The 24,319-nt window shown below is 41.2% G+C and overlaps 2 protein-coding genes across 6 annotated transcripts in view; both read right to left on the reverse strand.

Annotated features, from left to right (window-relative positions):
* Positions 1–751: 751 nt before the first annotated feature.
* rab42b (RAB42, member RAS oncogene family) lies at positions 752–9,422 on the reverse strand. Its single transcript, XM_034174035.1, has 2 exons — positions 8,789–9,422; positions 752–2,039 (listed from the first exon to the last, which is right to left on the reverse strand). Exons 1-2 carry the CDS (start codon positions 9,007–9,009, stop codon positions 1,589–1,591), a joined length of 672 nt encoding a protein of 223 aa, XP_034029926.1. The 5' UTR covers positions 9,010–9,422; the 3' UTR covers positions 752–1,588.
* Positions 9,423–17,941: 8,519 nt separating this feature from the next.
* Positions 17,942–24,319, reverse strand: part of ctps1b (CTP synthase 1b) — a 67,721-nt gene continuing 61,343 nt past the window's right edge. For all 5 annotated transcript variants that reach the window (XM_034174040.1, XM_034174037.1, XM_034174036.1 and 2 more), the window contains exon 18: positions 17,942–18,803. In XM_034174040.1, coding sequence (XP_034029931.1) covers positions 18,725–18,803 — 79 coding nt within the window. In that variant the 3' untranslated portion in view covers positions 17,942–18,724. The remainder of the gene's footprint in view (positions 18,804–24,319) is intronic.

Below are 24,319 nucleotides of genomic sequence, written 5' to 3' on the forward strand. Positions count from 1 at the left end.
GCAAAGCGTGTGGCAGCATATCACTAACAAACACGTGGCAGTCACACTACAAATCGACACTTGCACGGATTTGATCTCAGCATTGGCAGGCAGTCTGGCATGCCAGTGAGTAAACCCGTTGTAAACGGTGTGCGACTGTGTTCCAGTGTGCAAAGAAAATTTTGAAATGTTCAAAACTTGTGGCATGCTTTAATTTCATGAACTAGTTGTGAACATTGCACAACCTCTTCAAAAACAGTGTGTATCTCTGCGTGCAGGGCATCTGAACAATTATGACGAGATAAACATAACTTTACAGATACATTATGTAACTCATGAGAAGGAATAAAAATGCAACTGTTTTCCCAATTCATTCCAATATATGTATTATAAATACATATATTTATAATAGATATATAAAACCTTATATATTATAAAAACCTTTGAGACAAGATTCCAAATGCGTTTTCCACCGCACAAGACAACCTGCTGCTGTAGATAGTTTTTCTGTGATTCTGGGAGCGGTTTTATCAGCCAAGTTCTGACAGCAAATACGTCATTGGCTACGAAATTATTATTACGTCCGCCATGGACGTAATAAAATCATCAGTGTTTATTTATCCGTCTGTTAGGATTAAGTCAAAATTGCTGCATGGATTTTGATTAAATTTTCACCACAGTTAGATATTAGGCCATGGAAGACTCCATTAAATTTTGGAGGTGATCCGGATCCAGATTCTGGATCAAAATTTTACTTTATATAGGCTTTGAAGGATTATGTCAAAACTGCTTCACGGATTCTCACTAAATTGCACCATAGATAGATATTAGGGCATGGAAGACTCCACTGAGTTTTGGAGGTGATCCGTGTCCGGATTGGCGGATGTCAGAAATCTAGGATTCCTCTTGTTTAATATACTGTGGCGTCCAGCGGGACAAAGCGGGATGCATTGGTCTCTGCTGAACTTCTGCTGGCAACAACTCTTCTGCCTGAGGCTGTGGTCGCACCAGGTCCTTCTCCTGGCTCTGTTGGCATACAGGTGGTGCAATGTCAAATCATGAGCTCATGCTGATGTTGGAAGACACTATTTTTTATACCAATCCCTGTTAATACGCCATTATACGTAGCTGACACATTCAGTAAGTTCTGTGGTCGTCGGGAACACATCATATACAAAGTAAGTTACACAGATTCACAAAACATTACTCATATATTATAAATAAGTTTTGGGTACGCGAAACATCTTGTCGTATTTTGACTTATGAGTCGCTCACAAGTAACTTGTGTGGGCGTGTGTATGACTTACTTACAACTTATGTCCTGCGAGTGCAGGATATATGAGCCATACGCTGGCATACATTGAAAATTTTGTGCATGCCCCAAATTTTTTGACCACCTTGCTGTACTATGACGTATATCATTGTGCTCTTAACTTATACAAAACTTACCCATAACTTATATGTTCGGCATACGCTGGCTAAATGGGGTTTAACATTGTTTACAGTTTTTATTTTTTTTTTATGTATTACAAATCAAGCATCCCTATGTCATCACAGTAAAATTCCATTTGAAAGGAGCCAGTTTTTGGTTCTATAGTTAGTAGCAGGTTTATCCGCAGCACTTCTTGATCTTGGCAGACGACGCACTCGGCTGAGACAGGCTGCTTCGCTGTAAGTGTAGCGCCTGTGGGTTGGAACATTTTACTCCATCCCAACCTTCTTGTAGCTTCACTTCTCCGTTCAGAAGGCCCTGGTAGACCTGCCGAGTGAGGAGCTCAAAGGCCTCTTTAATATTCTGACCCGTCTTGGCAGAAGTCTCCACGTAGGGTATCCCGAGCTGTGCTGCCAGTTTCTGAGCTTCTTCCTGGCTCACAGCCCTCTCCCCATGCTCGTCTCGGTCGCTCTTGTGGGCGACCAGAATGAAGATGACTTTGTGCGGCCGCACTTGCTCACACACCTCTGAGTGCCAATTCTTAATGTGGTCAAAGGAGGCTCGGCTGGTCATGTCAAACACCAGCAGGCCTCCCACTGAGTTGCGGTAATACGAACGGGTCACTGACCTGAGGAAAGAGAGAGAGAGGCAGGGAAAAAGTAAAGGAATGCAAGTGGAGGGGGAGATAGTCTGACCTCCCAAACCCATAATGCTGTTGTAACCACAGAGTCCAAGTGCAGAGTTCAATTTGTTTTTGCCACCATAACACTGCTCCATATATATATATATATATATATATATATGTATATTTTTCTTCACATTCACATACATTTTTTCCAATCTCCATGTTCCGTATTGATGGATTATGCAAAAGTTGTCATTCACTCACAAGTTTGACGCCACTAATCATGCACAAAAGCACCTTCAACAGCATAGTTATTAAAACAGGTTCACGAGCCATAATATAGTTTATGGCGCTGAAGAGGTGTGCGAAAGTGCAGCTTTTGCTTTAATGCTTGATACAAGAAATATGTTTTCATATCTCAACATGATGTGATTGGAAAAGACTAACACCAGATTCGGATTCAGCACCCCAAATTACCCAAAATACTTTGAAAAACTATTGTTGATACTGTTGTAGCCTTGTCACAAAGAAGAAATTAATACAACGGTCATATCAGTCTGTCCACACAGGGTCATCTTGATCTTCCCCAAATAATATGATAGATAATGGGACCCTGGCACATTCTACAAAGGATATAATGTGTACCTGGAAAAGGTAAGGGTCCCTACGATAGGAAGGGTTGGGGTTAAAAATTGAACTGGGGATCACAGACTCAGTCAACAGGTATGGCCCCGTCCGTGGTGATATATTCAAAACACAAAGTGTAATTTAAAGTTAAACTTTGTGAATAAACTGAACCCTCATCTTGGAACACAGGCTATAACAATGTCATGGTGTCTAAGACCAAGGTCAAATCAGAGGTTATTGTCTATAATCCATTAATGATCATATTGTTTGTCTATATGTGGCCCTGCCATAGACTGGCATCCTGTCCAGGGTGTACCCCACTTCTCACCCTACGACTCCTGGGATGCGCTCCAGCCCCGCCATGACCCTTGATTGGAATAAGCGAGTATAGAAAATGAATTCTGGCAATCTGTACGTGGAGATCATATTCATGATTTACTTCCAGTTGTAACAATAACAAAATCTTTGCCAACATTCAGTATAGTATATGAACTTATTCCATGAAGATACCAGTGAAGCAGTATTTTCATCTTTGTGATCCACTTTTTATTGTTTTCTCATGTCTGTCTGCAAAAGAAATGCCAATAAATGTCAACATGTGACTGGGAAAAAAAAAAGCATGCCGAGCTGCCAAAGTACCTCACAAAACACAAATAAACATACAAGACTGGCACAGCATCTGACACCACAGGATCAGAAAGTACCAAATTTTTTCAGGGACACCTTCCGTTATCAAAACCAAAAGCGGGGGACGTTGTATTTCTTTGACAGGCAGGCGGTCTGGGGAAGAGTGTAGAGAACCTAAATCACTGTGTCTCTGCTGTACATACTCAAAAACAAGTTGAAATTTAAAGTTACAATCCATAAACATCGACTGACTGTCAAGATAATATTAAGGTCACATAAGGAGGATGCTATGAATTAACGCGTCCCTCAAAATATGAGATGTGTGATGAGTGGAAATGGAGGCATACGATTACTTGTTACTGGACAAAAACCTGCAGAACTGAGAACAGATCTGTGTTATGACTATACACAGTCCAGGTCAGACTTATTGGCACTCGTGAGTTTTATGTACAAAACTAAAACATGTAGAAATAAATGCAAATCAACCTAATTTTTTAGCGTCAGAGTTATTTAAAAATGTCCCAAGTTATTCAGCAGCAAAACACTTTTGTATACTCCCATATGTCAACAACCAAGAAGCATAAATTAATTGAATTTGTTGGGAACATTGCTTGGATAGATATCTAGAGATGGTTGCTTTTTTTTTTATTTTTTGGGGGTTATATCTCAATAATCAAGAAACCTACATGGGTGGTTAGACTTTGGAGTAGTGTGGTCCAAGGTAAAAGTCAAGGTCAAGAAAACATGGTCCAAAAACACCTTTTTTTTTTTCTTTATCTCAACAATCAAGAAGTCCAGATTGATGGTCTAATGCATGTATGATCAACAAAATATTTGTTTGATTGGCACAAATGACTTCAAAATGAACTCACCCATAAGTCATATATAATCAAAAACACCATTACAGGCATACAGTAGTGTTCAGAATAACAGTAGTGCTATGTGACTAAAAAGATTAATCCAGGTTTTGAGTATATTTCTTATTGTTACATGGGAAACAAGGTACCAGTAGATTCAGTAGATTCTCACAAATCCAACAAGACCAAGCATTCATGATATGCACACTCTTAAGGCTATGAAATTGGGCTATTAGTAAAAAAAGTAGAAAAGGGGGTGTTCACAATAATAGTAGCATCTGCTGTTGACGCTACAAACTCAAAACTATTATGTTCAAACTGCTTTTTTAGCAATCCTGTGAATCACTAAACTAGTATTTAGTTGTATAACCACAGTTTTTCATGATTTCTTCACATCTGCGAGCCATTAATTTTATTGGTTTGGAACCAAGATTTTGCTCGTTTACTAGTGTGCTTGGGGTCATTGTCTTGTTGAAACATCCATTTCAAGGGCATGTCCTCTTCAGCATAAGGCAACATGACCTCTTCAAGTATTTTGGCATATCCAAACTGATCCATGATACCTGGTATGCGATATATAGGCCCAACACCATAGTAGGAGAAACACTGTCTTCACTGTGAACTGTGGCTTGAATTCAGAGTTTGGGGGTCGTCTCACAAACCGTCTATGGCCCTTGGACCCAAAAAGAACAATTTTACTCTCATCAGTCCACAAAATATTCCTCCATTTCTCTTTAGGCCAGTTGATGTGTCCTTTGGCAAATTGTAACCTCTTCTGCACGTCTTTTATTTAACAGAGGGACTTTGCGGGGGATTCTTGTAAATAAATTAGCTTCACACAGGCGCCTTCTAACTGTCACAGCACTTACAGGTAACTCCAGACTGTCTTTGATCATCCTGGAGCTGATCAGTGGGTGAGCCTTTGCCATTCTGATTATTCTTCTATCCATTTTGATGGTTGTTTTCCGTTTTCTTCCACGCGTCTGGTTTGTTGTCCATTTTAAAGCATTGGAGATCATTGTAGATGAACAGCCTATAATTTTTTGCACCTGCATATAAGTTTTCCCCTCTCCAATCAACTTTTTAATCAAACTACGCTGTTCTTCTGAACAATGTCTTGATCGTCCCATTTTCCTCAGGCTTTCAAAGAGAAAACCATGTTCAACAGGTGCTGGCTACATCCTTAAATAGGGGACACCTGATTCACACCTGTTTGTTCCACAAAATTGACGAACTCACTGACTGAATGCCACACTACTATTATTGTGAACGCCCCCTTTTCTACTTTTTTTTTTTTACTAATAGCCCAATTTCATAGCCTTAAGAGTGTGCATATCATGAATGCTTGGTTTTGTTGGATTTGTGAGAATTTACTGAATCTACTGGTACCTTGTTTCCCATGTAACAATAAGAAATATACTCAAAACCTGGATTAATCTTTTTAGTCACATAGCACTACTATTATTCTGAACACTACTGTATGTACATTTACTTGTACATCTATATTGTGGTGTGAAGAGTGAACAGGGTATGAATCAGCCCCGATGCCTTTCATCATAAAAAAAAAAAGTGAAATTTCAGCTATTCCATGTGTTTGAGTATTTAGCATGTACTTAATATCGGTTACTACGCAACCATTACTGTAGTATATACTAGGAATAAGTGAGTAGTAAGGACATAATGCGGATGTACTACGCTGCTGCCATTTGACCTGGAAAATTTCTATTTTACAGCAGCAAACTTTTTTAAAAGGTTCCTGATGTATATTTATACAACGCCATGGCCCATTGGATGCCACTACCGTTTTTATGTATGTCTAACATCTCTGTTCCAGTCCACTATGAAGGTGTAGAAGTTGTGATGCAACAGATAAAAGTTTCATAGGACACGGTTTGTCATGGTTTGTTGTAAATGTCAAACCCAAATATGCAGCCATGGACACTCCGAGGTTATGGCAAAAAAGACTTATTTAAAGATTTATTGGCTGAGCCCAGAGAGCAGTTCACAGTTTGTAGAGCGACCAAGTACAAAAGTATAACTCAAAAATACAGGAGACAAAAAGGACCGAAGGACAAATGGGGAATACGACTGACACAGAGTCAGGAGCCACTATGAGCACAGGGAATACTTAAGTAACACTAGTTACTCACTCACAGGAGTGTGGAGCTGGCCAAGGGAACTCAGAGACAGAGAGCGTGTCAACCTTCATGTCAGACAAAGTCAAACAATGAAACGTGACAACAGAACAGGTGTGCGGAAATAACGAAACAACTAATGAGACAGGTGCGTACAAAACAAAGACAGGAAACAAGAACACCCGTGGAAAATAAACAGAGGATAAGTGGCCAAACGAAACAAATTAAACCAGTGATAAACCATACCGCGGAAAACACAGTATACACTCAAAAAACTGATGCAGTGGATGAACTCGCCAGACAAGGGGAGGAACGCCCTCACACAGGGAGTGAGGACCAGGGCACACAAGACAGACAGGAGGAGACACACCCACACAGGAGAACAGAAAACAACAATATACAAAAACCACAAAATCAACCAGAACTCAAAAACACAGCCAAACGGGCAGAACCGCCACAGAGCTACAGAAACTTAGAACTCCCCAGAGTTGCCAAGGATGTCTTGGTGGCTTTCCTCACTAGTCTCATTTTGGCACGGTCTCAGTTTTTAAGAAGTGCCTACTTGGCACAGATTTACTATACAGTACCATATAAGGTTTGTATTTCATATAAAGGAACTCCAAGACATGACCAGTGACAGAAATGTTCATATATCTATCCTCTGAGTCTCAAGAAATCTGGCTGTAAAAATGATGATTTGTGTTCACAACAATCTTATCTACTTTTATGTCTTCTGAAAAGGGACAGTGTATAAAGATGGAATTAAAACTCAAAGACCACTCTGCAAGCACATGATCATTTCATTTCAGCTCCACTGGCTTACAGAGGCAGAATGACAAAAATGTGTCACTAGCTATTAGCGTTTTCAAACCCTGCTGGATGGGACACTAGTCCATCGCAGGTTACTTCCCCAGCCAAGGTCGATACCCACCTACAGCTGGGTGGACTGAGACAATGCAGATGAAGTGTCTTGTTCAAAGATGCAGAAAGGTAGTGTGACCAGGAATCAAACCCAGGTCTCCACATCAGTGGCCCATAAACAAACAGAATGACATGAATTTCAACATCAACAGAACTCACAGGTCTCTGAAGGCCCAACAGTTTGTAAGAGTATGTCTAATTAACAAAGCATCAAGGTTAACACAAAAGAAGGGTCTATTAAGGCTCCTTGGAGCACCTCCACAGAATGACTGTTAAAACCCACACACAGACCCTTCTTTGGCCTTTAATTGACTCTGATTCTGATACAGAAATACCGTTTCACATTTGATGGATTTTTACGTTTGATGGATTAGTCCGCGCCCTGATCACTGTTGGAGCGACACTGCCTCGGCTCGACGGTAAGCCTCACCCAGCAAATTACCTACAGAAAAATAAACGGTGCAAATGATGGAATTGAATTGGAATGGGAATAACCCCTTGTGTCTGATGATTTGCAGACATTCATGCTGTTATATTGTCACAAATAGCCGTTTTACTGTCCACTTACACGTTGCCGGTAAAGCTCAGTTTGCGACCGTATAACAGCATGATCGTCCGCAAATCATCAGACATAAGGGGGTTATTCCATAAGTGGCAGGATACGGTCAAAAAATTAGTCCAATGCACGTTTTGGGTATGTTTACTGTTATTTTTGAGGTTTTGGTTAAAGATATACCAACAGATACCATTAAACACTAATATGAATATCATCACCTTTATAATCATCACATGGCCTTCATCTCTAGTGAACTTGAAAGGTCAAACTTAAAGGCATAAGTGTGAAGCTCTTTATCAAATGTCAAGGCTACACAAAACTATATATTTTGTTCTCATTAAATTCTAAATTGGCAGCACGGTGGCTTAGTGGTTAGCACTGTTGCCTCACAGTGAGGAGGTCGTGGGTTCAATTCCCGTGGCCTTTCTGTGTGGAGTTTGCATGTTCTCCCCGTGTTTGCGTGGGTTTCCTCCGGGTGCTCCGGTTTCCTCTCACATCCAAAGACATGTGGGTTAGGTGGATTGGAATCTTTAAATTGTCCGTAGGTGTGTGTTTGTTTGTCTGTTTGTGGCCCTGCGACAGACTGGCGTCCTGTCCTGGGTGTACCCCACCTCGTGCTCTATGGCTGCTGGGATAGGCTCCAGCCCCCCGCGACCCTTAAATGGACTAAGCGGTAGAAGATGAATGAATGAATGCTTAATTGTTTACGTGGACCTGTCAAACGTAATGTGCAGGTGTTTCTCTTCAAGTGCCTCTTCTACTTTTGCATAACCTCATGCCCACTTCCTCTCTTTAAAACAAGAAATTTTGTACAATAAATTAAGAAAACATTTTTAACATCCAGTGTAACAGATTTCAGCCACTAGGTGGGGACAGCTTCCCCTTGTCACCTTATAGATTAGTTGGGTTACCTGTTTTTGGGTAAGACTGTGCCTGATGTATCAAGATGTTTAAGATTTTGAAACCAAGTGATTCAAAGAATCCAAACATCACACCAATGAAGACGCACCAAACCTAAACCATACATACCTGAACCTCTCCTGTCCAGCTGTGTCCCAGAACTGCAGCTTAATGCGGACCCCAAGCTCCACCTCTAGGAAGTGTACATAGAAGTCCACACCCACTGTCTCGGTCATGGACTCCTCCATGAACAGGTCCTCTGTATAGCGCTTCAACAGGGAGGATTTGCCCACCGTGGAGTCCCCCAGCATGATGATCCTGAACTGGTACTGCCACAGCGTTTGGTCCATCGTTGGCGGAGTGGGGAAGAGTGTGGAGGACCCAACGACGCCTGGGGTCACAGAGGAGGTAGTTCTAGGAGATGTAGGGTATATCAGAGGTGAAAGCAGGAAAAAAAACGAAGATTGGAAGAAGGTTGTCAGGTCAGGAACAGGTGAGCGCTGTACAGCTTAGGCTGGAGTTGCAGAAGGTAAAACCGACTCGAGTTCAGCAGCCCAGAATCCCAGCAGCCGGTGCCACCTATCCCCTAATGCTGAGTAGTAACCAGAAGAGGCACTCCTTACAAATCGCACAGGCAGCGGAGCAGTTTATGTCCACAGTCATTGCAAACTGTCCAGCAGGTATCCTTCTAATCCCTCGGAGAACTCTGACCAACAGAGTAAAACTTTTTTTTTTTTTACTGCTCCTCTGAGCACTGACTGTGTGCAGAACAGGGGTGGAGACTGCAAAGTTTGTCTGAGCCTGTTCATACTTGACAAAGGGAGGGGCATGAGCAGGAGAACATGAGGAAGGCCACATGTGGGAGCGAACATAAGCAAACTATAGTCACAGTTAACACCATATCATGGCAATCCTCGCAGCTTCCCCATATCATCACACAAGCCCATCTGTCATCCTTAACAGTCAGAGAATCACAAACACTGGCACCTCAACAGGGAAGTGAACACAGCAGTGAAGTGTCCGAGAAAACAAGTAAATTATTTTAGGTTTAACTTGGTTTTCTACATTTTTGGATCTTCAACAGCAAATAAGACTGTGTGGTTACGTTCATGTAAACAGAAACACAGCACTTTCTTTACGTTTTCGGGTAAATTACACACAAACAAAGTGAAAATGCAAAGAAAAGGTGATGGTGCGGTGGAAAGGGGACGTGGTTTGTTTATGACCCGGAGCTTAAACGTGTCGAGGTAGTTGTGTAGCTGAGAGACTGCAGGTACTCTGGTTAGCTGTGTAGGCTAACACTTACCGACACCACCTCGTCTTCCCTTCTCCACCGGAACCGAAAAAAAATTCCACTTTTCGTGACTGCTTCGGTGATTGCAGCCGAAAACAAAACAGTACACCATTTTTTCGTGTGAAGTTATACTGTGTATGTGTTGCGTAACAGGAGCGGCTGTACCCATAAGGTTCAAACGAGACTGCGCTGCCCTGTTGTCTCCCTGTGTTCAGTATTTGTCAATAAACGCATGTGTAAAGTTGTACATACTGTCAGCCGGCGCACCTAATTTCTTTTAACTTTCACGTGTGTGTACTGCTCTGAGCTCACAGCGGCCTCACACACATGCTCCCACTAACATTTTTCCAGTTTCATGTTTATTCTGTTTGCTCCATGTCATGTCCAGTCATCTGTAGCTCACATTCGGTATAAATTCTTTTTTCCCCAATTTCAGGGATTCCTTTGTAAGAGTCATGATTTTACACATATTTCTGGAACACTGTCATTTCAGCCATTTATCTATTTGTAATTACTGAATGTGACAAGAAACTGTGTTCACTGCACCACTTTGCATTTGAGCCACAAACTAATTTGTGGGTTGGAACCATTCAGAGTTCACTTTGATGTGTTTCATACCTTTATTGGATCATATAAATGCCTATTTGGTGAATTTATGCTGGCTTCCTCAAACTGTGATGCAAACACAACTACTCCATCAAGGAGGAATCAGAATCTCAACATAAAGCTGGATGTGACATGCCAAATTTCAGAACTGCAATCTCTAGGTCATCCATCCACTTTAGATCCTCACTCATGTCCTCATCTGGGAGAAGAAAAGAAAAAACAATCAAGACTAAACACCAAAATAAATCAACAACTGCTCTTCATCCTGGTTGTCTGTTTAGGAGGGTTTAATCATTTATTTTATAGCTGTTCTGCTGTTGTATATTACAGTTTGTTTAGTTAGTTAAGTCCCGCTGGCTTCATATAAAGTTCACTTTTTAGTTTCACTTTTGTATTCTGTTTGTTCTGTTTGTGTTCAAAGCTGTCCCACAGCTCACATGAAGCAGGCCTGTCAGATGACTGCATCAGTATGACTGACTTAAGGAAGTCCTGGGTCTGACACGGCAGTCAACACTGACAAATACTGGAGTGCGCTATTTACATCTCAGCAAAAAATATTTCCAGATGTCAAAGGTTAAATTACCAATATGAACATCATGGAAACACCAGAAATAAACAATGCATCCGGAAAGTATTCACAGTGCCTCACTTTTTCTACATTTTAATTCTTACAGCCTTATTCTAAAATTAATGAAATTCGAACACCCCTTAATGACAACATGAAAAGTTTTTTTTTTTTTTTTGCAAATTTATTAAAAATAAAAACTCATGTACATATGTAATCACAAACTTTGCTCAGTACTTTGTTGATGCACCTTTGGCAGCAATTACAGCCTCTAGTCTTCTTAAATATGATGCCACAAGCTTGGTGCACCTGTCTTTGGGCAGTTTTGCCCATTAATCTTTGCAGCACCTCTGAACCTCCATCAGGTTGGATGGGGAGCATTGATGCACAGCCATTTTCAGATCTCTCCAGAGATGTACAATTAAACTCAGGTCTGGGCTCTGGCTGGGCCACTCAAGGACATTCACAGAGTTGTCCTGAAGTCACTCCTTTGATATCTTGACAATGCACCAAGAGTCATTGTCTTGCTGAAGGCTGAGGTCAAGAGCAGGTTTTCATCCAGGATGTCTCTGTACATTGCTGCATTCATCTTTCCCTCAATCCTGACTAGTCTTCCAGATCCTGCCACTGAGAAACATCCCCACATGATGCTGTCACCACCATGCTTCACTGTAGGGATGGTGCCTGGTTTCCTCCAAATGTGAAGCCTGGCATTCACGCCAAAGAGGTCAATCTTTGTCTCATCAGACCAGAGAATTTTGTTTCTCATGGTCTGAGAGTCAGGGGTGCCAAAAAGGGGAGAATAAGGAAGATTCTAGGGGCCCAGATAGGCAGCTAATACAATAATAATGACAAAATAATATGGGGGGTGGCCCAGTAACATTGCTTTTCATGGGGCCCAAGATCCCTGGCAGTGCCCCTGCTGAGAGCACTTCAGGTGCCTTTTGGCCAACTCCAAGTGGACTGCCATGTGCTTTTTATTAAGGAGTGGCTTCCGTCTGGTCACCTTACTATACAGGCCTGATGGGTGGATTGCTGCAGAGATGGTTGTCCTCCTGGAAGGTTCTCCTCTCTCCACAGAGGAATGCTGGAGCTCTGACACAGTGACCATTGGGTTCTTGGTCACCTCCCTAAGGCCCTTCTCCCCTGATCGCTCAGTTTAGACGTACAGCCAGCTCTATGAAGAGTCCTTTGGATTTGAACGTTTTCCATTTACAGATGATGGAGGCCACTGTGCTCATTGGGACCTTCAAAGCAGCAGCAATGTTTCTGCTCCCCTGTTTCTGTGCTCTGACATGCACTGTCAATTGTGGAACCTTATATGTAGACAGGTGTGTGCCTTTCCAAGTCATGTCCAATCTACTGATTTTACCCCAGGTGGACTCCAATTAAGCTGTAGAAACATCTCAAGAATGAGCAGTGGAAACAGGATGCACCTGAGCTCAATTTTGAGCTTCATGGTAAAGACTGTGAATACTTATGTGCATGTGATTTCGTAGTTGTTTTATCATTTTTAATACATTTGCAAAAACCTAAAAAAAAAAAAAAAAAATGTCTTCACATTGTCATTATGGGGTATCACATGTAGAATTTTGGGGGGGAAAATGAATTTAATCCATTTGGAATAAGGCTGTAACATAGAATGTGGAAATGTGAAGTGCTGTGAATACTTTCTAGCTGCACTGCACTTTGCAAAAATGTCAATAATATTGACAATATAAATTTTATCAGAGCTGAAGTTTGTGTCACTGAAATTAAGCAAAAAATGTCAGTCGTAAAGGAAATTTTTTTTTAGCCTAAATTATCTGTAAAGGAAACCAAAGAGCAATGGAATGAAAACACAAGTCAGTAGTTTCCTCTTCACAAATACAACTAGAGCACCGCACTCAGAGCGCAAACCTCCAACACTAGTTTCCAATTCCACAAATTTTTATTTTGGAAAAGATTTTCAGGGTCAAAGTCCTGTTAGAAGTGGCTTTTTGTAAGATAAAATATAGATCAAAAGGTATTTTCAATGTTAACATCAAATACCCGCAATACAGATCAAACAAATCTATTCATTGAGAGTGCCAGTTTGCACCTCATCTTTACAAGAGTGATTGAGGCACTTTTGATTGAGATATGCAAAATGTACATCAAATGGGATTTTCAATATTAAATTCAAATGTCAACAAAATCCACAATCCAGATCAGATCCAGATCAAACATCATCAGGCGATAGTGAGAGTCAGTCTGCACCTCACTTTCAAATATGAGTGTGATTGGGGCACATTTGATTAAGATAGAATGTTAAATATAATTAAATAGGGTTTTCAGTGTTACACTTAGATGGCCACAAAATCTGTAATCTGGATCAGATCCTAAACAAACGTTATCAGACAGTAAAACTACATAACGCTCTTAATTATGAAATTCAATTTTTTTTTTTCACCCTGACCCCCTCAAGGTGTAGAGGGGGTCAGGGTGTAGAGGGGTTCTGGTTTGGGAACCACAGAATCTCATCTCTGCTGTTTGCGTACGATGTGGTTCTGTTGGCTTCGTCAAATCAGGACCTTCAGCGTGCACTGGGGCGGAGTGTGAAGCGTCCGGGATAAAGATCAGCACCTCCAAATCTGAGGCCATGGTTCTCGACCAGAAAAAGGTGCTTTGCCCTCTTCAGGTCGGTGGAGTGTCCTTGCCTCAAGTGGAGGAGTTTATGTATCTCGGGGTCTTGTTCACCAGTGAGGGACGGATGGAGCGTGAGATCGATAGATGGATCGGTGCAGCATCTGCAGTGATGCGGTCGCTGTATTGGACCGTCGTGGTGAAGAGAGAGCTGAGTAGAGGGGCAAAGCTCTCGATTTACCGATCGATCTACGTTCCGATCCTCACCTATGGTCATGAGATTTGGCTCATGACCGAAAGAACGAGATCGCGAGTACAAGCGGCCGAGATGAGTTTCCTCCACAGGGTGGCTGGGCGCTCCCTTAGAGATAGGGTGAGGAGCTCGGTCACTCGGGAGGAGCTCGGAGTCGAGCCGCTGCTCCTCCACGCTGAAAGGAGTCAGTTGAGGTGGCTCGGGCATCTTTTCCGGATGCCCCCTGGACGCCTCGCTGGAGAGGTGTTCCAGGCGCGTCCCATTGGGAGGAGGCCCTGGGGAAGGCCCAGGACACGCTGGAGGGACTACGTCTCCATTCATTTTCTTCCGCTTTATCCGGAGTCAGGTCGCGGGGGCAGCAGCTCAAGCAAAGCTGCCCAGACCTCCCGATCCACACACACCTCCTCCAGCTCCTCCAGGGGAACCTCCAGCTCGTCCTGGGCCTTCCCTGGGGCCTCCTCCCAATGGGACGCAACCGGAACACCTCTCCAGCGAGGCGTCCAGGGAGCATCCGGAAAAGATGCCCGAGCCACCTCAACTCCTTTCGACGTGGAGGAGCAGCGGCTCGACTCCGAGCTCCTCCCGAGTGACTGAGCTCCTCACCCTATCTCTAAGGGAGCGCCCAGCCACCCTGCGGAGGAAACTCATCTCGGCCGCTTGTACTCGCGATCTCGTTCTTTCGGTCATGAGCCGAATTTATGAATTTTTGAAAATTAAGTCAATGTTAAAGGATAGATTTTTCCTAACTTTGGCCTTGAAAATGAAAATTTAATCAGTTATTGCCTATCAGGATATGAATCCTATAAAAATTTCATTACCTCCACTCAACTTCATTGACAGGTAAAAAAACAAACAAACTGTATAGTTTGTATACATTTGGGAACAACTAACATTCATTTCAAGTAGATAACGTGTGTACAACCGTGTACAGTACTACTTTGATTCGGTTTGTAAATATGTATTAATGGGAAAGGTGAAAAACAGCAAACCATTGTTATCTATGACTTGAATAATACTATGCATAGCAAGCGACACAGAATGCATGCCTGCCTGCATCCTGTCCGAGTGATCTACAACGCCGTCTTCTTCAGGTGCATCCCATGATTCCCCCATCTGGATTTTTGCAGTAACAGAATATAATGCTGGTCATATTTGCTATTACATTCACATTTCACCTTGCTCCAATAATTAGAATAATAAAGTCAAAGTTATATAAATCTCCATGGACTGTGATGTTTGCTGATGACAATTTCTATCAGGAGTGGGAGCAGGTTGAAGAGCACGTGGAAAGATGAAGACAGGCACTGGAGAAAAGGGGAATGAAAGTCATTAAAAGCAAGATTGATTATATGTGCACGAATGAGTCAACTGTGCAGTTGCAAGGAGTGGAAGTGATGAAGGTGGGTGAGTGAATTTTGGGTAAACTGTCCAAACAATGTCATAGTGTGGTAGAGGGGTGATTTATGACAGATGTGTATCTGTGTAGTGTACTGCATGGCTGAGGTGGCGGCATTACGCCCCCCCACCAGTGGTGGAACTGGCGGTGGCAGAGTTGAAGATGCTGTGATTTTCAACGTGAGGGACAATGAGGGGAAAGATTAGGAATGAGCATATCAGAGGTTGTGCAGGTGGGACAGTTTGGCATCAAAGCAAGAGAAGCAACACTGAGACTGAGCGATAGAGTCTGAGCATGTGCAGAGGAGTAATGAGGTAAGCGGCGTACCCAGAGAAGGATGCTGAGAATGGAGACACCTGGTTGGAAAAGGTGGTGGTGGTGAGGGAAGGCATACAGTGTGACAGAGACAAAAACACACCTGGATACAGTTAAATCCCCCATTTTAATGTTTACTCACAGTCCTCATGCAATTCCATGTAATCAGCCAACACACTTTCACAATAACCCTAAAAAAAGTCATGACAAAAAGCTCAACCGAAGTACACCTGAACAAATACATTGATATGGAGAAGGAAAAACAAAACAAAACACAATAACGGATAGTTCTGTAAAAGGTCCAAATGTATGAGGTCAGTAAAAAACTTCTTAACAGTGATTTCCTGAGTAGTATTTAGGCCATTGTGTTCATCAGCAATCAGCTAAACGGTGTTGCAGTCCACAGCTCTGCACACTTCAGTGCAGTAGTCACTACACCTAAAAAAGGTCACCATCGCTGACATTTTGTTGTGACATGCAACCAAATCCAAACTTCAGTGGTTTATTCCTGATGAGTGGAAAGCCTTTGTGAGGGCTTCTACCAGCTACACTGCACACCAGTTCCTCATTGTCACCTCATCTGTCTTTCTAACAACTTCTCACCACAGTTTGTTTCACCAGTTTAGTACACAAACCACATGTTCAACGTCTACTGCTATCCTTCTCCACTATAGATGCCACAACTTGGATTGTATTGGGCCTGAATGCGCAATTGGTTGAAGACTGATTGTGGCTCATATCTGCATCCCAGCTGTGTTAAAGCGCTCCAGTTTTCTTATCTGTGCTCTGACTACATCACATGCTGCCCATGTCAAAAGTGCACTTCGAGTTAAAGAAAAACAAATATATAAAAATATCATCTATGGAGAGTCAATTTTAAAATCGGATTTAGTTTAATTTTGCTGTTCGAGCATACAGTTAGAATGCTGCTGTGGTGTAAATCTCAATACTTAAGTGTACCCCCCACTTGCCTTACTTGAAGGCTTTGTTCAGACCGCCAGTTCAAATCAGATTTATTGCATATCTGATTCAAATCTGAGCTCACTGATTGTCATTATATATAGCAAGTGACTAGATCAGATTTCTGTGTTCGTGATGCAGTCTTCAGCTGCAGTCTAATCCATATCGCTTGCCATAGCTATGAAACAAACACACACACACACACACACACACACACACACACACAAGAAATCTGGACTTTCGTTGACTTTAACCTTCATCAAGCTTTGTTCCTGCAGCTGTGTCTGGACCCTAAGATAAATGATGTGGACAGACTGAGCAGCAGCTGAAATGCTCCACTATAAATGTACAAACATGTGACACCCCTGTGCATGTGACACGTCCGATGCGACATGCAGTATACTTCAGCTGTGAGGCTGTTTTGCAGGTGATTTTCCAAAATTGTATGTGTGTATATAAGATTTTTTTAAATTTAATTATTTTCTTTTAAAGTTTATTTATTTGCTGTGACCCAGCTGGGACTGTGTGTGAGTAGCACAAGGAGAGCCACCAGCACTCACCACGTAAAGATCACAGGTGGAACTTTATATGGCAAGAATAGTCACGCAAGTAAGAAACAGACGGAATCTGAGCTGAGCATTCAGATGGATTTGAAAAAATGCAATTTGAGTTACAAAGCTACAAATAAAGCTTGAAACTGATTTGGGAAAAAAAAAAAAAAAATTAACACAATTTTAGATTTCCAGACTGATTCAAATCAGAAACGCACTTAAATCTTTTGTTTGTTTGTTTTCCTAACATTCTGAAGAAGGCCAAAGACTCACTGATGTCACTTCTTTGTGTTGATTTCAGCAGTGGTCCTTAAACTGTTTTCATACTACCTTAGGACCCATTTACACGAGCATGCCTTTGCTTCACACAATAGCATGAACATCGTTGTGATGATCCCCCCGCTGTGTTCATAGCTGGATGCCGTTCTTTGTTCTACCGGCTGCCACACGCTCTGCGCTGGACGCTGTGTATATAAAATAATTATTTCGTGCCAGATTAAACATTTTTTTCTGCAAATTGGCCGTTGAAAACAGCTCTAATCACTTCCTGAATCACAGAGGAAGCTGCAGCCGGAGCTGTTCGTGCGCGCCTAACAAGCTGTTTACATCATGGCTTGATAAAACAGTTGCGTGTTCTTTCCTTCTTGTCTGCAGCTGTTAAAGTATGTTTATAACAGATTTAACTTCTTGTTATAATCCTTCAGATGAGTTGTGCTCTGATGTGATCCGCTGACATCACCACTCGCTCTGTTCACTTGTTTACTCCACTTGATGAGCTGCACGTCGTGTTGGAGATTAGATCGCGCCACATAGCACGACATTTGTGCGTGAAAGATTTTTTGAACATTTCAAATTTCTCTGTGTGCAATAACACGCACCGGCGCCCGTCTGGACTGCACCCGTTAAAGACGAGTTTACTCTCCAGCAAAGGCATGCTCGTGTAAATGCCCCTTTACCCTCCTTCCACAGACTGCTATCTGGTCTTACTTTTGGCTTATCCTTTTTAACGTCACCTGCCATCTTCACGGGTGAACCCAGAGGCTAAAACCGATGCAGTCTCAGCCATTTCATGTTTCAACAATCTGACAAGACACACCTGGATCACATGTTCCCATATTATTGCTTGCCCCAAAAAGCGGGTTGTCTGACACAACAAGTGTGATGTTCTATTTTGTTAAACGCATCAAGCTGTAAACACCAAGAAATAAAAGCCAACATTCCAGTCTTCTCACATTCATCATTTTATCTCAAACCCAAACGTGTTCAGCAAAAACAAGAGACCTGATCTTTTGGAGGAGACTAAAGGCAAGACAGGACTTTACCTTTATAAAAACACTAAAACCACAAAGTTACAACAAAAAAAGATAATAAAAATATAAATTATTAATAGCAGTACCCCTCTCCGAAGTGTAAGAGGTTAAAAATAAATCTTGAATCTGAAGCGTAAGTACAGGGTAGACCTTTGCTGCCCCCACGCACCGTCTGCATGAATGATGCACACACACATGCAACACTTCAGTCTTATGACAATGAAGGGAACTTCAGTTCAGAGAGATCATCTTCAGAAGAACTGCTGCTGCTGCGATCACTGTAAGTGTCTCTGCAAGGGTAGAAAAAACAAAACAAAAAAACAACGCTCATTACAGTAGTAATAATAAACAGGCACTGTGTGTGTACACACACACATATATATATTTATATACTGAGAGAGAGAGAGAGAGAGAGGGAGAGAGAGAGAATTCAGTTTCATTTAATAGATTATATTTCAGACCATAGTATAATTGTTCAAATGATTGTGAATCCATCTCATATTCTACTCAGTGGTTCCCCTGGATTTTTTTTTCAGTCCCAGCGGTACTAACCAAAGTGGGCATAAAAACAAACAAGCTGCGAGGCATATACAACAGAAAAACCATGAGGCACTCACAAAACACAACAACAGCAAGCAAAGAATTTCACTCTACTTGAAAACAATTACAGAATTATTTTGAATTGTATAAAACCAAACTGTGTAGCCTGTGCACTTTGCAAAAATGGTACATCGTGAAAACAGTGAGCATTATGGATTACTGCACTTAATCTCTTCCTTGGTGTAGAGAAAATTTTTCTCCGTGTCCAAAATGATTACGGATTTAAAAATTAAAGGACATTCATCGTTATTCTGTCAGTGTTTTTTTTTTTTTAACTGGTGGCTTAGCAGTTATACTGCAAAATAGGGGTGACTAAAAGCAAGATTAAAAACCCTAAGTCTGAGGGAAAAGGTATTCAAAATAAGACAAATCTGTGCATGCAGCAAGATAATTTCATTTGACAAGATTCTTGAATTAAGATTGTTAAATCTATAAATAAGCACATTGAACACTTAGAATAAGAAATTAACTCTTAAAACAAGATAAATTATCATCTCACACTTCTACATTAAGTTTTTTCTTGTTAAGAACCAAATAATTTGCAGTGTAGCACTGTTGCTTCACAGCAAGATCAATCAATCAATTTTTTTATATAGCGCCAAATCACAACAAACAGTTGCCCCAAGGCGCTTTATATTGTAAGGCAAGGCCATACAGTAATTATGTAAAACCCCAACGGTCAAAACGACCCCCTGTGAGCAAGCACTTGGCTACAGTGGGAAGGAAAAACTCCCTTTTAACAGGAAGAAACCTCCAGCAGAACCAGGCTCAGGGAGGGGCAGTCTTCTGCTGGGACTGGTTGGGGTTGAGGGAGAGAACCAGGAAAAAGACATGCTGTGGAGGGGAGCAGAGATCGATCACTAATGATTAAATGCAGAGTGGTGCATACAGAGCAAAAAGAGAAAGAAACAGTGCATCATGGGAACCCCCCAGCAGTCTACGTCTATAGCAGCATAACTAAGGGATGGTTCAGGGTCACCTGATCCAGCCCTAACTATAAGCTTTAGCAAAAAGGAAAGTTTTAAGCCTAATCTTAAAAGTAGAGAGGGTGTCTGTCTCCCTGATCTGAATTGGGAGCTGGTTCCACAGGAGAGGAGCCTGAAAGCTGAAGGCTCTGCCTCCCATTCTACTCTTACAAACCCTAGGAACTACAAGTAAGCCTGCAGTCTGAGAGCGAAGCGCTCTATTGGGGTGATATGGTACTACGAGGTCCCTAAGATAAGATGGGACCTGATTATTCAAAACCTTATAAGTAAGAAGAAGAATTTTAAATTCTATTCTAGAATTAACAGGAAGCCAATGAAGAGAGGCCAATATGGGTGAGATATGCTCTCTCCTTCTAGTCCCCGTCAGTACTCTAGTTGCAGCATTTTGAATTAACTGAAGGCTTTTTAGGGAACTTTTAGGACAACCTGATAATAATGAATTACAATAGTCCAGCCTAGAGGAAATAAATGCATGAATTAGTTTTTAAGCATCACTCTGAGACAAGACCTTTCTGATTTTAGAGATATTGCATAAATGCAAAAAAGCAGTCCTACATATTTGTTTAATATGCGCTTTGAATGACATATCCTGATCAAAAATGACTCCAAGATTTCTCACAGTATTACTAGAGGTCAGGGTAATGCCATCCAGAGTAAGGATCTGGTTAGACACCATGTTTCTAAGATTTGTGGGGCCAAGTACAATAACTTCAGTTTTATCTGAGTTTAAAAGCAGGAAATTAGAGGTCATCCATGTCTTTATGTCTGTAAGACAATCCTGCAGTTTAGCTAATTGGTGTGTGTCCTCTGGCTTCATGGATAGATAAAGCTGGGTATCATCTGCGTAACAATGAAAATTTAAGCAATACCGTCTAATAATACTGCCTAAGGGAAGCATGTATAAAGTGAATAAAATTGGTCCTAGCACAGAACCTTGTGGAACTCCATAATTAACTTTAGTCTGTGAAGAAGATTCCCCATTTACATGAACAAATTGTAATCTATTAGACAAATATGATTCAAACCACCGCAGCGCAGTGCCTTTAATACCATGGATGGTCATGGGATCGATTCCCACCTGTGGCCCTTCTGTGTGGAGTTTGCATATTCTCGCCGTGTTTGTGTGGGTTCTTTCCGGGTGCTCCGGTTTCCTCCCACATCCAAAGACATGCAGATTAAGAGGATTGGAAATTTTGAAAGTTGTCCAGGTCTCCTTTGTGAAAGAGAACTCTGTCTCAATGAGACTAACCTGGTTAAAATAAAGTTTAGACTAAATTCATTAAGAAAGAAAAAAAAAATGCTGGTCTTTCAGGGGGTCTCACTGACCCGGCAGCCCAACAGGCCTGTACTATTATAGGGGAAACCTTGCTATCATAGTGGTTAAGTTCTTTACAGCAAGCGGATGGTTTCCAGATTGCAGAAACATCACAATATTCTGACAGTCAAAGAAAGATGGCCATCTTTTTCATGTTTTTTTTAATCAAAAAAAAAAAAAAAAAAAAAAAAAAAAAAAAAAAACTTTGCCAGTGTTCTAAAGAAAAAAAGTGATTAAAAAACATCATTAGAAAGACACACTGCAGTTTAAATTTGGGTAGTTGAAGGTTGAATGTGCTGCAGTGTTGGCAGCTGTCACACCAACACTAGCTGAAAAAAAAAAAAAAAAAACACTTTTCATTCACATGCTCAATGTTAACACAACTTCCTCATTCTCCCTGTCAGCTGGCCACCTTTCTAGTTGTGCGACTTCCAAACCAATAATAGCAAGGTTTCACCAATAAATGTTTCCATGACGTATGACCACAGCTGACCTCTGATGCCATAGTCTTCCTGTAGTTAATAGAGGACCTAGCTGAGACATGTATGCACATCATTTAGGAGAGGAGAACTCAACTTTTCCAGACTAATATGACCCCAATGAACAACTTGTGATATGTGTCAAAATCTCTATCCAGGAAGAACAGCCCGAAAATGACCACGCCTTTTTTTTATCCCGAGTGTTACTTCAAATACAGCTCTATTTTCTAAACTGCAGCAGGCATATATTTTATTCAAAATGTTCAGAATGTACGTTTGGGAGGGTTATAGAAAAGTACAAAAATTCTATTTTGATATTTTAAGAGAAAATGGCTAAAATAAGTGGGTCAACTTATTACTGTATATTGAAAGAAAATGAACATTTGCCAAATATGACATTTGTTTTTCAGTCATACTGCCATCAATAGAATACTGATTTAAAGTGAAAAATGCAAAACAAAATTTGTTTCTTTAGCAGACAGCAGTATCTAGAGATCTGAAATGTTTTAAAGATTATCAGGGAAATTTTCCAACAGCCAGTAATACAACTTATAACACCACATTACTGTTTATTTTTCAAACATGTAAACACAACAAAATCCAGATTGTTTGACCCAATGTTTTCTAGCAGTTTTCTCTTAAAATATCAAAATTTGAAATTTGACACTCTTCTATGAGCCTTCTAAACATATTGTGGTCATTCTGAACATTATGAGTACTTGGGAAAATCTATAGACCCCCTGGAGTCACGTGATCCCGCCACTCCCCGTTGCCATGCTGACGGTCATGCGCAGGACTTCCAGTAGTATTTACATGAGAAACAACGTACGTACTGTGAAGTGTGGGACAGGTTTAGCGATAAACTCATTATGTCTGAACCTAATAGTGCAGTAAGCAAACATACCAGGCATCTTTCTGGCAGTACAAGGAGAAAATTGCTGTTATTGGGTGCTTGTGACTCGCACACAGCACTGGGCACGTTACTTCTTTGTTGCCCGCACCTGGTGCGACACTGCCGGCCTTGGAGTTTACCGACATCATGGTGTACCTCATGGAGAATACTTCACTGTACACCTTACAAACAGTGATAGCCCAGAAGAGTATGGACAACTACAAGTTCTTCAGAAAGATGCCAAGATCTGGAACTTTCACTCCAAGAAGCTACGTGTAATTGCCGCACGTTTACGTACACTCAGGCTCAGCGTGCCAAGGACTTAATAAGTTCATTGAGGATTTCAGATTTATATATTCAGAACAGTATTTAGAGATAATGGGCCTCATGTATCAACGTTGCGTATGGCGATATTTGAGCGTATATGGGGTGTACGTCAAAATGGCTGCGGTACTTGCCATTTATCAATGTGGTTGTTGGCGTACGGTGCGCTGAAAATATACACCAGGTCAAGAGGTGGTGTAAATTATACACCAAAATGAACCAGCACTGGAATCTACATAAAAATGAAAATGATCAACATGATGAACAGTGCCATCATACAAATCAATGCATATGTTAAATAAATAACACTTTCTTGATTATACTACATAATAATTAATACAAATCCCGCTTTTGTGGGATTGTTGGTCTCGAGCACGATCCGTGGCCACAGCGCTGACCGCAAAGAAAGCGCTGCTCGCCTTTTTCTCCAGACTCCAGGCGCTGAGCTTAACTTTATGTGGTGTTATTGTTTTAGACAATGGAATTGATAATTACAACTGTAGTGTTGTCATTCCCTTCGCCCGTGCTGCAATCAGGTTTTGTCTTCTACTATCGTTTGTTACAATAAAATAAATAAATACATTTTAAAAATAAAGAAATCTGAAAAATTAGGCGTGTCTTATTAATTGAGCGAGCAAATATCCACATGTCAAGAATTATTGACATGTGAAAAGAGAATACAGTGGTCCCTCGCTATAACGCGGTTCACCTTTCGCGGCCTCGCAGTTTAGCGGATTTTTTAGTCCAATTTTACATGCTTTTTATTTTTACAGTGCATTGTGGTCTGCATGTCTGTTTATAAGAATCTTCTCGCCCAGAAGAAAAAAGAGCGCCAACAACCACCCATAACTGTGTTCTTCACTCGGAAAAAGACACCTGCAGCGAGGTTTGACTCAGTGGAAAAAGGCGCGGCGTCAGGACGAAGAGGCGCGATCAGAGGAACTGTGAAATACTGGTCAGTCACTATTAATAATTTCTTATTTCTAACCTCGTAGGTTGATCGTTAAAATTAAATTCGTTAGTTCTAAAACCCATCATAATTATTTATAGGAAAACGTTCTATTTTTATTTCTCAAACAAATGTTTGGGCCTGAAAACAGTTGGTCTTATTTCTCTACAAAGGTTTGAACTTTGAGAGTGTTTACGCATGAGAGAAAAGTGAGAAAAATGTTCATGCCTGATTGAGAAAAGTGTATAAAGCGGTTTTACA

The sequence above is a fragment of the Thalassophryne amazonica genome, chromosome 7 (assembly GCF_902500255.1).
Source record: "Thalassophryne amazonica chromosome 7, fThaAma1.1, whole genome shotgun sequence".
Lineage (NCBI taxonomy): Eukaryota > Metazoa > Chordata > Actinopteri > Batrachoidiformes > Batrachoididae > Thalassophryne > Thalassophryne amazonica.